The sequence below is a fragment of the Chlamydomonas reinhardtii genome, chromosome 17 (assembly GCF_000002595.2).
Source record: "Chlamydomonas reinhardtii strain CC-503 cw92 mt+ chromosome 17, whole genome shotgun sequence".
NCBI lineage: Eukaryota > Viridiplantae > Chlorophyta > Chlorophyceae > Chlamydomonadales > Chlamydomonadaceae > Chlamydomonas > Chlamydomonas reinhardtii.
This window is the reverse complement of record NC_057020.1, coordinates 1,940,284-1,951,922: the sequence shown is the minus strand read 5'-3', so window position 1 is coordinate 1,951,922 and position 11,639 is coordinate 1,940,284. Positions and strand designations below refer to the sequence as shown.

Here is an 11,639-nt window from a genome sequence, read left to right as displayed (position 1 = left end):
CGCTACTATTAGCGAATAGAGGTTACATGTGGGATGACAGCTACAACTAGCGCCTTAGTTCTGGCCAACGTACGTCCCTGTTCATTCCTGGCGGCGAACAAGAGTCTCTGACCATTAGTCCATACTCCATCGCAGAGATTGCGGCCAAGCACACAGCTGTAGAGCCGTGGGGGCGTCTATAGCCATGACGGCATGCGTCCATGACACAGGGAGGGGGCAGCGGAGCTGCGGAGACGACTGCTGATCTTGCACATAGGCAGTGGTGCGCCCCGTGGGTGCGTGTGGGTGCGCCTTGGCAACCAGGATTGCCGGGACCGCACCATCTCCTCTTGTTACGTCGGGCTACCTGTGCCAACTTGCGTCCGTAGTAGCGAAGGTGCTTGGCCTGCTGAAGATGAATAGTCGGGACATTCCCACCGATGCGACAGACGGGTCCTGGGGCACACCCGTGGGGCACAGCCCACCGCACCGAACAATGATGGCGCCCGCCTGCGCTCGAAACACACCCACACAGGAATGCACGGTAGATCGCACCACCTAAGCAAAAATCCACACCCCCCTAGTGCTTTCCTAACACACCCGTCACTACCGTCACACACAGTGATCGTGTACACATTTCTGCACTCACCGCGCATCCCCCGCCTGACATGTATGGCATCACCGCGCATGCAATAGCCCCCCTTGGGGGCACGCATAATCACTTAACAAGGAGGTGGCTGCCTTATGGCAGGAAAAGGGCTGATCCCGGGTCGTTATCAACCCAGCCACCTTGACGCGGGCGCCTACTAAGCACACGCCTCTATGTTGGGGGCCTTTGGCATCCCCGCAAATCCGGACGTGGCCGGTTGGGTGGGGTGCACAGTCCGTGCTAACCCGCAGCACGGACTGCGCACAATCACTTAAAAATCAAGATAAATTATGCGCAGTGATGAGATGAGGTACGTGCACTGGCGCTAGCTCCCTACTGCAGAATTGCTTTTGCTTTGCACTTTGCACAAGCAAATGCGAAACCTTCGCGGCAGGGCATGCTGGCCTCCAGCGGTGAAGGTTCCATGAAGCACGTCCCCAACGCCATCATGCATCAACCCGAACGTTGCTGTAGTCGGGGGCCTTAACTGTAGTATGCGCACACGCATGCCGCATAGCATGGTACCGTAATTACCGCAAACATGCCGCCGCCACGCACGGCCCTAACCCGCGCGCGCGTCGCCGCATTTACCTGCACCAAGTACATCACTTAGAATAAATCTCAGCTTGCCGTCCAGTAGAACGCATCTAGGGCGCCTTTTGTGCGCGCAAATTCTTAATGCATGTATCCGTAAGAATATGAGGCGCCAGTGTTTCCGCTCAGTCTCTGAATGGACCCCGAGAAACACGGACCGCCAAGCAACACAATGCAGCCGCACGAGGGCAAAGAGGCTTGCCCGGCAGGGGCTGGGCATAAAGATTTTATGCATGGAATAATCTTGCGTGAAGCTCACGCACGCACATCCGCATCCATTCTAAGCCATGTCATCCTTGCGCCGTGACAGGTATGGCTGCAGTGTGGCGCATCCATGCACACAATCTGTTTGACGCCGTGGGCTTGCAAAGCAGACAACCATGCCGAGATCACATTGCTACAATCGCACCCTACACGCACATGTGCCGCATTGCTGATATCCAGACACAGGGGTATTGCGTATGATACGTGCCTCATGCAATTCAATATAACTTGTTGATGATACCATTCAACATGCCAACGTGCGTGCTTGACGCCAGCCCATCTCCTCATTTATATTGTGGATGCTGCTGACTTATGCTGTTTCCACGGCACGGACGTCAACGTGCGCACCGTAGCCATGTGCGTTGCCACCACGCAATGCATTGGGTCACTGGCAGTGACCCCCTCACTGGTAATGCCAAAAGCACACGCATGCCGTTACCGCCGCTCCATGGCACGCGCGCGTATGTCCTGAATCGGCGGCAACGGCAGACCAAAGCCCGCTGGGCGGGGGCTGGCGGCAGCGGGCGTGCCCCAGGCTACTTGGCGCGCACGGTCGGTCGCCCCAATAACAGGCGACAGCAAGCTTGCACCTGCACAAACATTGATACAGCGAAGGTCAACACACGTACGCGGCCTGTGCAGTACCTCTTTCCGTACGCTCTTTCTGAGCAAAAAGGGCCAAGCCAACACCTTTGCTCCTGGGTCCGTACATACCCATGACATGGCAAGCCAGGCAGAAAAGAGCGGCGCGTGCGGCATGACGGGGCCGTACACCCCCCCCCCTGATCCCCTTAGTCAGACCCCAGCGGCCTCGGCCCCAAACCATCCGCCCAACCTTCCACAGCTACAGACCGTTGCCCCGCGACCTACCCAGCACGCCAGTGGATGGCGGCCGCTGTGCGAAGCGCGGGCCCTCAGCCGGCGCGTTTGATGATGTCACCTGCGTGCTGCTGCGAAAAAGCCCATCGCGCAGCGGCAGCTGTGCCTGCGTCAGGCGATGCTGGTGGGCCAGCTGCTGGTTTCGCTGCGGGCCCTCCTCCTCGTCTTCATTGTCGTTGTCGTCGCCGCCATCGGCGGCGGTGCCGCCTGCCGCTCCATCCGGAACAAGGCACAGCAGGGCACGCTGGCGTGCCGACATGACAAAGCTACGACCACGCATGGCCTCCACACGAACGGCACCGCCACCGGCTGCTGTCTCGCCGCTGCTGCTGCCCGTACCGGCAGCAGTATGGAAGGCTGGAGTTCCTGACAGCATCCTAGCTGCCGCGGGCATCCCAACCAATCCACCCAGCAGCCTAAGTTGGCTCGCGCTGCTGTCGCCGGGGTTGCCGGTGCCGCCGGCGCCGCCGCCGCCGCTGCTGCTGCTGGGGACAAGAGCGCCCGTTGCGATCTCACTTCGGCGCAGGAGTCCGTCGCCAGTAGAAGCAGTGGCCAAGTCCTGCTGCGCCGCCTGCCCTTCGCAACCGTTGGCACCAGCCACCGCCGCCGCGCCGCCGCTCGTGGCGGCACTTGTGCTACCTGCAGCACCATAGCTGCCAGCAGCGCCTACAGCGCCACAGCTGCTGCTGCCACTGCTGGCACGATCGCGACCAGCCGTCGAGTCCTGCACGTATTCCAGCCCTTCTGTAGCTGCCCGGTACAGGGCACAGCAGCCTCCGCTCCAGCCGCTGCCGCCGCCGCCGCCACTTGCGCTACCCGCACCTGCCTCGCCCGCCGCCCCCGGCCCTGACAGCGCAGCCAGTCGGCTCAACAGGCTGGCACCTCCTGCTGCTGGCTCCACAGCCGCCGCATTCGCGAAGTCCCCGCCGCCGGTTGTCAGGCCTGTCGTGCTGGCGAGGCGCGAGTTGTCCATGGGCGGCAACGACCGCTTGGAGCTGCTGTTGAACAAGCCGCCGGTGCCCACCATGACCGCTGGGCCGGAGGGCGCGCGCGCCGCGGCGGCGCCGCCAGCAGCGCTTGTTGTCTGCACCGCGGCGCCGGCTGCAGCCGCCAATTCCAAGCCGCCGAACGCGGAGCCAGCAGCAGCAGGCGCCGACTGCAGCAGGAGCCCCAGCGCCAGGGCCGCTTCCGAGATGTCAGCGTCACCGCAATAGCTTGTGGAGCTAGGGGAAGCTGCCGAGAGCCCGAGTAGCAGCGTACGCATGTCGACAGCTGCCTTGTTGACGCCGCCGCCGTCAGGGCCGGGGCTGTTCAGGCTGGCTGCACGACTGTTGGTGCGGCTGTTGCCCGCAGTGCCGCCGCCGCCCCCGGCACCAGTTGCCCCTACCACGCCGCTGCTGCAGTTACTGAGGCCAAGCCCGCCGCTGACGGTGCGCAACGGCGGCTCGCAGGCGGCGGCTTGGCTGGCGTGCCATAGCGGCGGCAGCAGGCGCCGCACCGCCGGCTTGGAGGGGTCCAGGAACGACGCGCGCCCGCCCGCTGCACCCGCAGCCGCTTCCGCCTCGTCCGCGCCCGCCATCAAGCTTGCCACATCAAAGACCGCCACGTGCTGGTCGGCGCCGCCCGCCGGGAGCCCGCCGTCAGCACCCGCCGGCAACCCAGGCGACCGCGCCGCCCCGAACGAACCAATGACTGCTGTGGCTGCGCCGCTGTTGCCCGCAACAGGCTCGTGGCGGGAGAGGCCCTCGCCCAGGCCCGGGGCCGGAAAGGCAGTGAATGAAACCATTTTGCGCAGGGACTGCAGCCCGCTGGCAGCCCCGCCGCCGCCGCCGCTGCCGCCGAAACCAAACGAGTCCGATGCGCCCGGAGACCTAGCGGCCGCGGCGGCGCCTGGCGCTGGCGGCGCTGGCCCGGCCGGAGGGCTGGTCTCGGGGGCTGGGTGTGTGCTGTTGCTGCTTGCCTGCACGGGCGACAGCGGCTGCAGTGGCGGCTCCACTTCATCCAGACCCAGGGGCTCAAACGTCGCGCAGTCATCTTCCCCTGGCAGGCCCAGCGAGCTGAGCGCAACAAGCGCGCCCAGGCGCCCACGGCCCGATTGCCCAGCGGGCGCGAACGTCCAGGGGTCGCCACTGGTGCGGCCAAAGCTTGGCACTACCCGCGCCGCCGCGCCGTGGCCTCCACCGAGGCTTGCGCCTGCGCCGGCAGGGCCTGTAAGATCGCCAGCGCTGCAATTTGGATACAACAGGCTGCCGACGGCGCCGGCGGCTGCAATGGCGGCGCTGCTGCTTATGGCACGGCCGCCAGGCAAGCCGCCAGGTAGGGGACTGATGACGTGAGGGCCTCCGGGCAGGAGTCCAGAGCAGCGGCCCTGTGGATGGAGTGCTTCAGGAATCAGGTACGGCAGGTCGAAAATGCGCTACCGCACTAAGGACTACCTTCGAAGCTATATATATGCTCGTCAACAGCGCGCGATTCAGGTGACGCGGGCAAGTTTTGACGAGCGAGCCGCTTGGTGCCCAGGCCCCAACTCGCTGGACTTTACGCCGCGCTAGTCACGGCACTAGTGAAACCTCTTACCGCAAATGCATACCTGCACGTACCGTAATAACCCCTATTTGCGTCAGTGGAAACATACGGTGAATCCCCGATACACTGTGACGCCGAAACGTGGCGAAGCAGTTGTCTGGACGTATGCCGTGACGGATGCCCTAGGTGGGCACCACCGAACCGTACACTGCATCGTACGACCCGCCCCGCAGCTGCACTAACTCACCACGTTGTTAGCAGGCCTGCTCCGAGCGCCGCCCGAGCGCGTTTCTGGCCGGTCATCCGCCGCGGCAGCGTACGCGTTGCTGGCCAGCGTCTCGAAGGGGTTCATTGACATGCTGGCGTCCTGATGCCCGTCGTCAAACTTCAAGGTTTCTATGCGCCAGCCTGTGATAATGAGTGCACCAAAAACATGCGTTTGCACCTGGAATGAACGGTTGGCTGAAGGCCGGACTTTCGCTCACGACTTTCGCTCGAACAAGCGACACCCGTGCGCCTTGCCTGTACATGGCCGGTGCATAGTTCTGCAGCCTCTTTACCATTGCCTTATCGTGAATCACTCAAAACAACAACAATGGCTTCAGATTTAAAGCAGGCGTAGAATACATACGCCCCAGCGTGCCGAGTCAGTACACTACCGAATATCTGTTCTTCACTTATATGTATGATGACTGTGAGCGCGGACGGCACAACCGCAGCCAAGGAGGACATGTCAGACAAATTATGACTTAAATTTACCTGGGTTATTTCAGTTCCCCAGCAGCCAGGCAGATGTACAGGCGCGAATGAAGCTCATTAATCAAGGGATGAGGGCAGTGCCCGAGCGGAGGCCCTCAGGCGAATTCGCAGAGCTTAAAGTAACACACATTGGTGTCTGGAAGCCGTGTGAATATTCTAATAGGTAGAGTATAGTCCTGTGAATATAGCTAGCACGAAGAAACGGATAATCTCACAGGACCGTGCTCGCCCGCCTCATCGCAACTCGAGCGAGGCGGGACACCCTTGGGCGAGAATGGTGCACGCGCTGCCACCGAGATGTTCCGTGCCCTACTCGCCCCCGTCACCGTGAAGCTTTCCATTCCTGTGCAGTCACACCAAAGGACACCAGGACAGGCCGCCACGCCTATGCAGCACCCCTGCTATGCAGAGAATTACCACACGAAGACATCGCCCCGCACGGGCAGTGATACACACCACGTGTCTGGCCGTGCCTGGCCGTTGAGCGCCGCCATACTACTTCTAAAACAGTGGCCACACTACCGCCTCCTACACCAGGATTGATCCTGTCAGACTGCAGCGTTTGCAACTCCCAGAACACAGACACTACCGTATAATCAATGTTCCGCTACCCTGGACAGAGTCCCATTTGAACACGAATGCATGCGCCATATAGAAGAGCAACTCTCCCCCATCCCCATCCTACCCCAGAGCCGAACAGCAACATGAAGGAAGTTGAGGATGTGTGCTGGGTGTAGGCCCGCTCACAATGCTTTCCAGCACCTTCAAGCGCCCACACACTAGACGAATTTCCAGGTTGCTTCCACCCCAACTCGTGGCAGCATCCACAAACCCTGCGCACGCCAGAGCACACGACCGTGTCCAGCTTGAGGGCCAGGGGTGCGTATTACAGCAGCCCAGCAATCGCGCGGACTACAACACTGATTCACTGCTATCGGGATCCACACAAACGACCAAGGATGGCTCCAGGAAGTTCCAGGCGCCACGCACGTGCCCGATGTGCGAATAAAAAACGTATGGGAACGAACAATGTCCTTCGAAAGTTTAGGTGCTCGACTGGAGCGCAAACGTGGTTGCCTGATCCACCTGCGCCAGAGTCCTGTTTGTCATTTCACCTTCCAGTGCTTGTCCCGCATCTCCGGGCTGGACTGCTTCCGCCGTTTCCGCCGCTTCGCCGCTGCCGCCAGCGCCAAGGCTACTGAGGAGACTGCCAGAGCACGCCACCTAAATCGTCAAAGGCACCGGCAGCACCTCTGTCCAGCGATACCCATCGTCTTCTGCGGCCGGTCCGCAGAGATGGCGTTCAGCGGCACCACCTGCCGCCGCCTGGGCGCGTGCTTGACAGCACCTTAGCAATGCTCGCCGGCCCCTCTGCGTGCACGCACGGGATTGCAGAGAAAGTACAACAGCATTGCATGACGTGCTGTTGCACCGCTGTACCAGAAGGTACGTAGCCGCGCGCTGTTTCTGCTCACCTGGTTCGCATCCTCCCCGGTCTTCCCAATCCCCCAGCACCCGCCGTGCAAACACATAGCCGCCCTCTTCTCGTGCGTCCACACACATGCAGTGCTTCCCTAACTCCGTTGAAGTCCCGAGCACGCACCTGCCGCAGCTGCCTCCAGCTTCTGCACCAGCTTGAGCCGCTTGTCCGGGTCCTGCAGCCGCTCCAGCCCCACACACGGCAGCTTCAAAGCCTGGTCCACCAGAGTCGCGAGCGCCGATCGAGGCGGGCTGGCGGGTGCGCCGCTCTCGCCCCCGCTCTTGACAGCGCTTGGGCCCTGGGCGCCGGCGGCGGCAGCAGTGGCGGCGACGGCGGCGGCTCCGGGCGTGCTATTGGAGGGTGCTGCTGTGAGGCCGGCAGGGGCGGCGGCGGACATGTCCACAGCGCCACTCATGCTCAGCACTGCAGGGATGACAAGGCCAGAAACGAGCAGGAATGCGAACTAAAGTGCCTGCATTGCGCATTCACAGGACAGCGGAACATCTCCGCGCACGTTGCCCTCAAAGCTATGGATCACATTGCTCACACCAGCCCTCGACTCAGCAAGCACCCATCACCGCAGTCCCTTGCCTCCACACACGCTCACGCATTCGTCGCCGCGACGGCCCGGAAGCAGCGCGCGGCCCGGTGCCGCTGGCGCCGTTCAGGCTCATGCGGATGCGCTGCATGTGTCGGCGCATCTCCATGCGGCTTGGGTCGATGCCGTCAAGCACAGGGTCCGCCAGGTCGTCATTCACCAGCAGCATCCCCGACGCGCCCTCTTCACCACCCGCCCCGACAGAACCCAGCCCGGCGGCGGCTGCCGCCGCTGCCGCCGCCGCCGCCGCCGCCTGGCGTAGCGCACTCATACTGACGTTGTATGCACCGTCGCTTTCGCGATCCGACCCGCCGGCCTTGGTGGCGAAGCTGTCGCCATTGGCGCTAACCATGAGCCGCCGCCATTGCGCCGCCGTCGGCACGTCGTCTTCCTTCGCGGCAGCTGCGGCGGGCCCGCCATCCTCAAGCCCCCAGTCCAGCGGCCCCTCCTGCTGCTGCTCAAGCTGCTTGCTGCTGCCGCCAGTCTGGGCCATGTGCTGCTGATGGCGTGAAGCAGCGTCAGAGGCGTCGCCATCGCTGTCATCATCACTGCTGTCGACCCCGCTACCGGTAACGTTGCCGCCGCGCGTTGCGCCGCCGGCGCGCGGCGATGACGCGGCGACGCCGTCCGCCACGTCGTTGCTGTCCCACGCCCACTCCGGCGACGGGCTGCTGGCTGCTGCTGTGGGGAGCGCCGCGCTGCGAGGTCGCGCGGCGGCGGCGCTGGGCACCAGCGGCGGCAGAGCCACACCACTGGCGCCCGGAGCAGCGGGGTCCCGGAGGACAGCGACAGCACTGCCCATGGTGCCGCCAGGACCGCGGGCCTCGCCCGGAACTACTGGTCTGAAGCTGACTGTGCGCACGGAAGAGCACTGGCCCTTGGAGCGGAGAGGTGACGCTCCTGCTGACCCTGTGGGCGCCATATCTACTGACATCACGGACCCAAGCAGCGCCCGCCGCACCGAAAGCGCCGGCTGCATCCCAGCTGGCGGCACGGACGGACCGGGCGCGCGAACCGGCTCAATGACAAGTCCGTCGAGGGGTCCGTCCCCCAAGTCATCGGCGTCGCTGCCGGCACCATCATCGCTGCTGCTGTGCTCCGCATCCACCTCCGCTTCCAGAGCCGCAATGCGCCCCGCCTGTCCGACGTTGCGCCGCGCGGCCAGCAGCGCTCCCTCAGACACCGCAGACAGGCGCGAGCGCAGCACGCTCGGAGTGCCGCGCAGCATGGGCGAGTTTGGGCCGCTGTTGCCGACACTGCCGCCGCCTCCACCGCACAGACTGGCAGCTGGGTTGCCAAGGCTGGCGCTGGCAGCGGCGGCGCTGCCGAAGGCGCCGCTAGCGCTGGTGCGGTGCATGGACCCAGACGGTGTTGGCCGGCCGGCCCCGCCGATGCCATTACAGAGCGGGGCAGTGGGGGTGGGCACAGAGGCGGCGGGCGGCGGCAGGATGAAGGACGCGCCGCGTGAAGTCGACATCAGCGGCCGCCCCGGGGAGGCGCTGAGAGGAGCTGCCGGGCGCACCTACAGGCGGCAGCGGGCGGAGGAAGGAGGACCGCGCGCATTGGCATGGGCTTACATACGAGGGGTGACTGGCGGTGCGTAGGCACCGGCAGCACAGGAGCAGCACATGCACACATCCTGCGATCCCGGCCTGCTGTCTTCGGGTTGTTGTATATCGACCTCTACCCCATTCCCGCTATATCAGGGGATGGAATGACTCGCAAGTAATAGGCTCTGTTGAGCCGGCGCTTTTGGGGTCATTCTAGAATACAACACGGGTCACCGCTCGCCGACCCGCGCCACCTGCACCACGCACCTGCTGCTCGCAGCCGCCAAGCGCCAGGCCTGCAGCGGAAGCGCTCTCCGCCATCACGTCGGGCAGCCGCCCCGACATCGCCTGCGCGGTGCGGAAGGCCGTCTGGCGCGGGGGCAGCGGCGAGCCCGGCGCCCCGGACGCCGTGGTTGTACCTGCTGGTACCGGTGCGGAATACGTGGGTCCCAGCAGGGCGGATGGGGGAGCGTTCGCAGATGACACGGTTGCTGCTGCGGCTGCGGCTGCTGCTGAAAGAGCATCCTCCTTGCTGTAGCTGCTGTAGGCTGTCAGCCCGCCGGGACGGCTGGGGCTGGGGGTGGAGGCGATGCCGGAGATGCTGTGACGCATGAGCGGTCGGGCGGGTGACATGTCCCGCCGTAGGCCGCTGGGCGGCGCCGCGGTGGGCACGAGGCCGCTTGCCGAGGCGTGCGGCAGCAGTCCAGGAGAGGAGATGGCGAGTCCGGGTGACGCCAGCCCGCTCACGGAGCCGCTGCGCACGCGCATGACCTTTTGGGCCACAGCGGACATGCCCTGCGGGTCACAGACGCAGGAATGGGTCGGCAAGGTTGCGTGGATAAAGCGCGTGCCACAGGAACCACAGGGACGGAGCCGTGGCAACACGGCGACGGCGGCTGCGCCTGACGCCCAGGACGGAAACGGATTCGGGTAGCCGGCACAGGGTGGCAGACCCCATGCCCCGGAATCCCCTGGGAGTCTGGGACCCCCCTTGAGGGGACGACCGACCCCCCATGGACAGGACCTTGTTTTTGAAGGATAGACTCTCTTCATTTAATACAATACTTGGTGCCAATCAATTCCTTCCTCTTGATAAGCACCATCACGCTGTGCCATCGGTGGTGCTGTTTTGAGACTTCGGTCACACGCGGGACTCCATCTATGGAAATCCCCTCCACCCCCTGTTCATTTCTCTGCCATGTGATGTATGGACAGCGTGCATGAGCAGCCTTGGTATACATGCATCGGCAGCCTTGGTTGCATGCGCACCAGCGCTTGAGAGCCCCGCCTTGTCAGTGCGCACGTGCCGAATGTGGGGCCATGCGCCGATACGTCCACGCCATAGCTCTCCTTCGCTTTGTTTATGCTTATGACGGCATAACGTGCATATGCAAGCCTCTTGGTGCTGCGTCTAGCCCTAGTTCTGCTTGTTCAGCGCTTCCCGAAACCCGCCAGGAAGGGCTCCCGAAACCCGGCGGGCCCTGTGGGTGGGCCCAGGGACGACGATCGGACCCCCCCTCCAAACTTTGGCGGCCCAGAACTTCCTCACCAGACCACCCCTGACAAAATTAGGAGCACGTGCGTAGTGCTCTCCTATAGATCTGCAATTTTGAGCATGAGGTTAGATTCCGAGCTTTCTGATTCCCCCACTGGCCAGCACCGCCGTTTCGGGTGCACACCAGCTGGATTAAGGAGGCTATAGGGCTAGCAACAACGCCTGACATCATTTTTTGAAGGTTCTGCACTGCGCGCGCGGGGTAGGACATGCCAACAGTTCGCGAGTCCAGGCCTGGTTTCCTTCTGTGTGACATAACAACCCAGCTCACCAGTCTATCGTCTTCTAGCAGCATCTGGCATGCGCCAGCCTCGAAGAGGCTCGATTTGTTGGTCTTGAACGCCATTTCCAGTGCCTCCCTGCAGACCTCAGCTGCTATCTGAGGATGTCCGGATTCGACATTTAGAAGTTAAGATTAGTCCTTCTCCAAGCCCCGGCTCTAGGCCGAGTTTTGTCCAGCAATCAGCACCAAATGTGCGCGCTGCACAGTTCCGGTTGTAATGACTGTCTTGTGTATCTATACTACATCGTAAGAGTTATCTAATACTTGAAGTTATGAGCGTAATGACGAGCACTGGGCACAAAAAGGGTTTCATCGGAGAGCGCGGGCGGGCCTAACAAAAGCGCCCATCTATTTGCATATGACACAGTGAAACGTCCTTTATATAAATTCATGAAAGTCTGTGTGCCGGGTGGCTGTTTCTGCGTCTTGGTTGGCCCGCACAGGAGAGATGCGGCCCGTTTGCAAAAATTATTTAAGTCCTATTGAACCAGTTTGTAAGGCACATGGTGTGTTACGGCTGTAG

General features: G+C 62.7%; 2 protein-coding genes across 4 annotated transcripts; both read right to left on the bottom strand.

Annotated features, from left to right (window-relative positions):
- Positions 1-10: 10 nt before the first annotated feature.
- CHLRE_17g710750v5 (uncharacterized protein) lies at positions 11-5,707 on the bottom strand. Of its 2 annotated transcripts, XM_043072073.1 has the most exons (4): positions 5,651-5,707; positions 5,139-5,299; positions 2,357-4,733; positions 11-2,076 (listed from the first exon to the last, which is right to left on the bottom strand). In XM_043072073.1, exons 2-4 carry the CDS (start codon positions 5,247-5,249, stop codon positions 1,922-1,924), a joined length of 2,643 nt encoding a protein of 880 aa, XP_042914530.1. In that variant the 5' UTR covers positions 5,250-5,299; positions 5,651-5,707; the 3' UTR covers positions 11-1,921. The 2 variants fall into 2 exon arrangements, with proteins under 2 accessions (XP_042914530.1, XP_042914531.1); XM_043072074.1 differs by lacking the exon at positions 5,651-5,707 and having other exon boundaries at positions 5,139-5,547.
- CHLRE_17g710700v5 (uncharacterized protein) lies at positions 5,636-11,587 on the bottom strand. 2 transcript variants are annotated; one of them, XM_043072071.1, is made up of 5 exons: positions 11,105-11,587; positions 9,546-10,073; positions 7,738-9,250; positions 7,254-7,553; positions 5,636-7,021 (listed from the first exon to the last, which is right to left on the bottom strand). In XM_043072071.1, the coding sequence occupies exons 1-5, from the start codon at positions 11,177-11,179 to the stop codon at positions 6,954-6,956; spliced, it is 2,484 nt and encodes an 827-aa protein (XP_042914533.1). In that variant the 5' UTR covers positions 11,180-11,587; the 3' UTR covers positions 5,636-6,953. The 2 variants fall into 2 exon arrangements, with proteins under 2 accessions (XP_042914533.1, XP_042914532.1); XM_043072072.1 differs by having other exon boundaries at positions 5,906-7,021.
- Between the last annotated feature and the right edge of the window lie 52 nt (positions 11,588-11,639).

Coding starts and splice junctions, on each gene's coding strand:
- CHLRE_17g710750v5 (XM_043072073.1), bottom strand. CDS start 5,249: ATGTCAATGAACCCCTTCGAGACGCTGGCCAGCAACGCGTACGCTGCC. Junction 4,734..5,138: donor GCAGGCCTGCTAACAACGTG/GTGAGTTAGTGC, acceptor CTCCATCCACAG/GGCCGCTGCTCTGGACTCCT. Junction 2,077..2,356: donor GCCATCCACTGGCGTGCTGG/GTAGGTCGCGGG, acceptor ATGTTTGTGCAG/GTGCAAGCTTGCTGTCGCCT.
- CHLRE_17g710700v5 (XM_043072071.1), bottom strand. CDS start 11,179: ATGGCGTTCAAGACCAACAAATCGAGCCTCTTCGAGGCTGGCGCATGC. Junction 10,074..11,104: donor TGCTAGAAGACGATAGACTG/GTGAGCTGGGTT, acceptor TGTGACCCGCAG/GGCATGTCCGCTGTGGCCCA. Junction 9,251..9,545: donor TTGGCGGCTGCGAGCAGCAG/GTGCGTGGTGCA, acceptor TGCCGCCTGTAG/GTGCGCCCGGCAGCTCCTCT.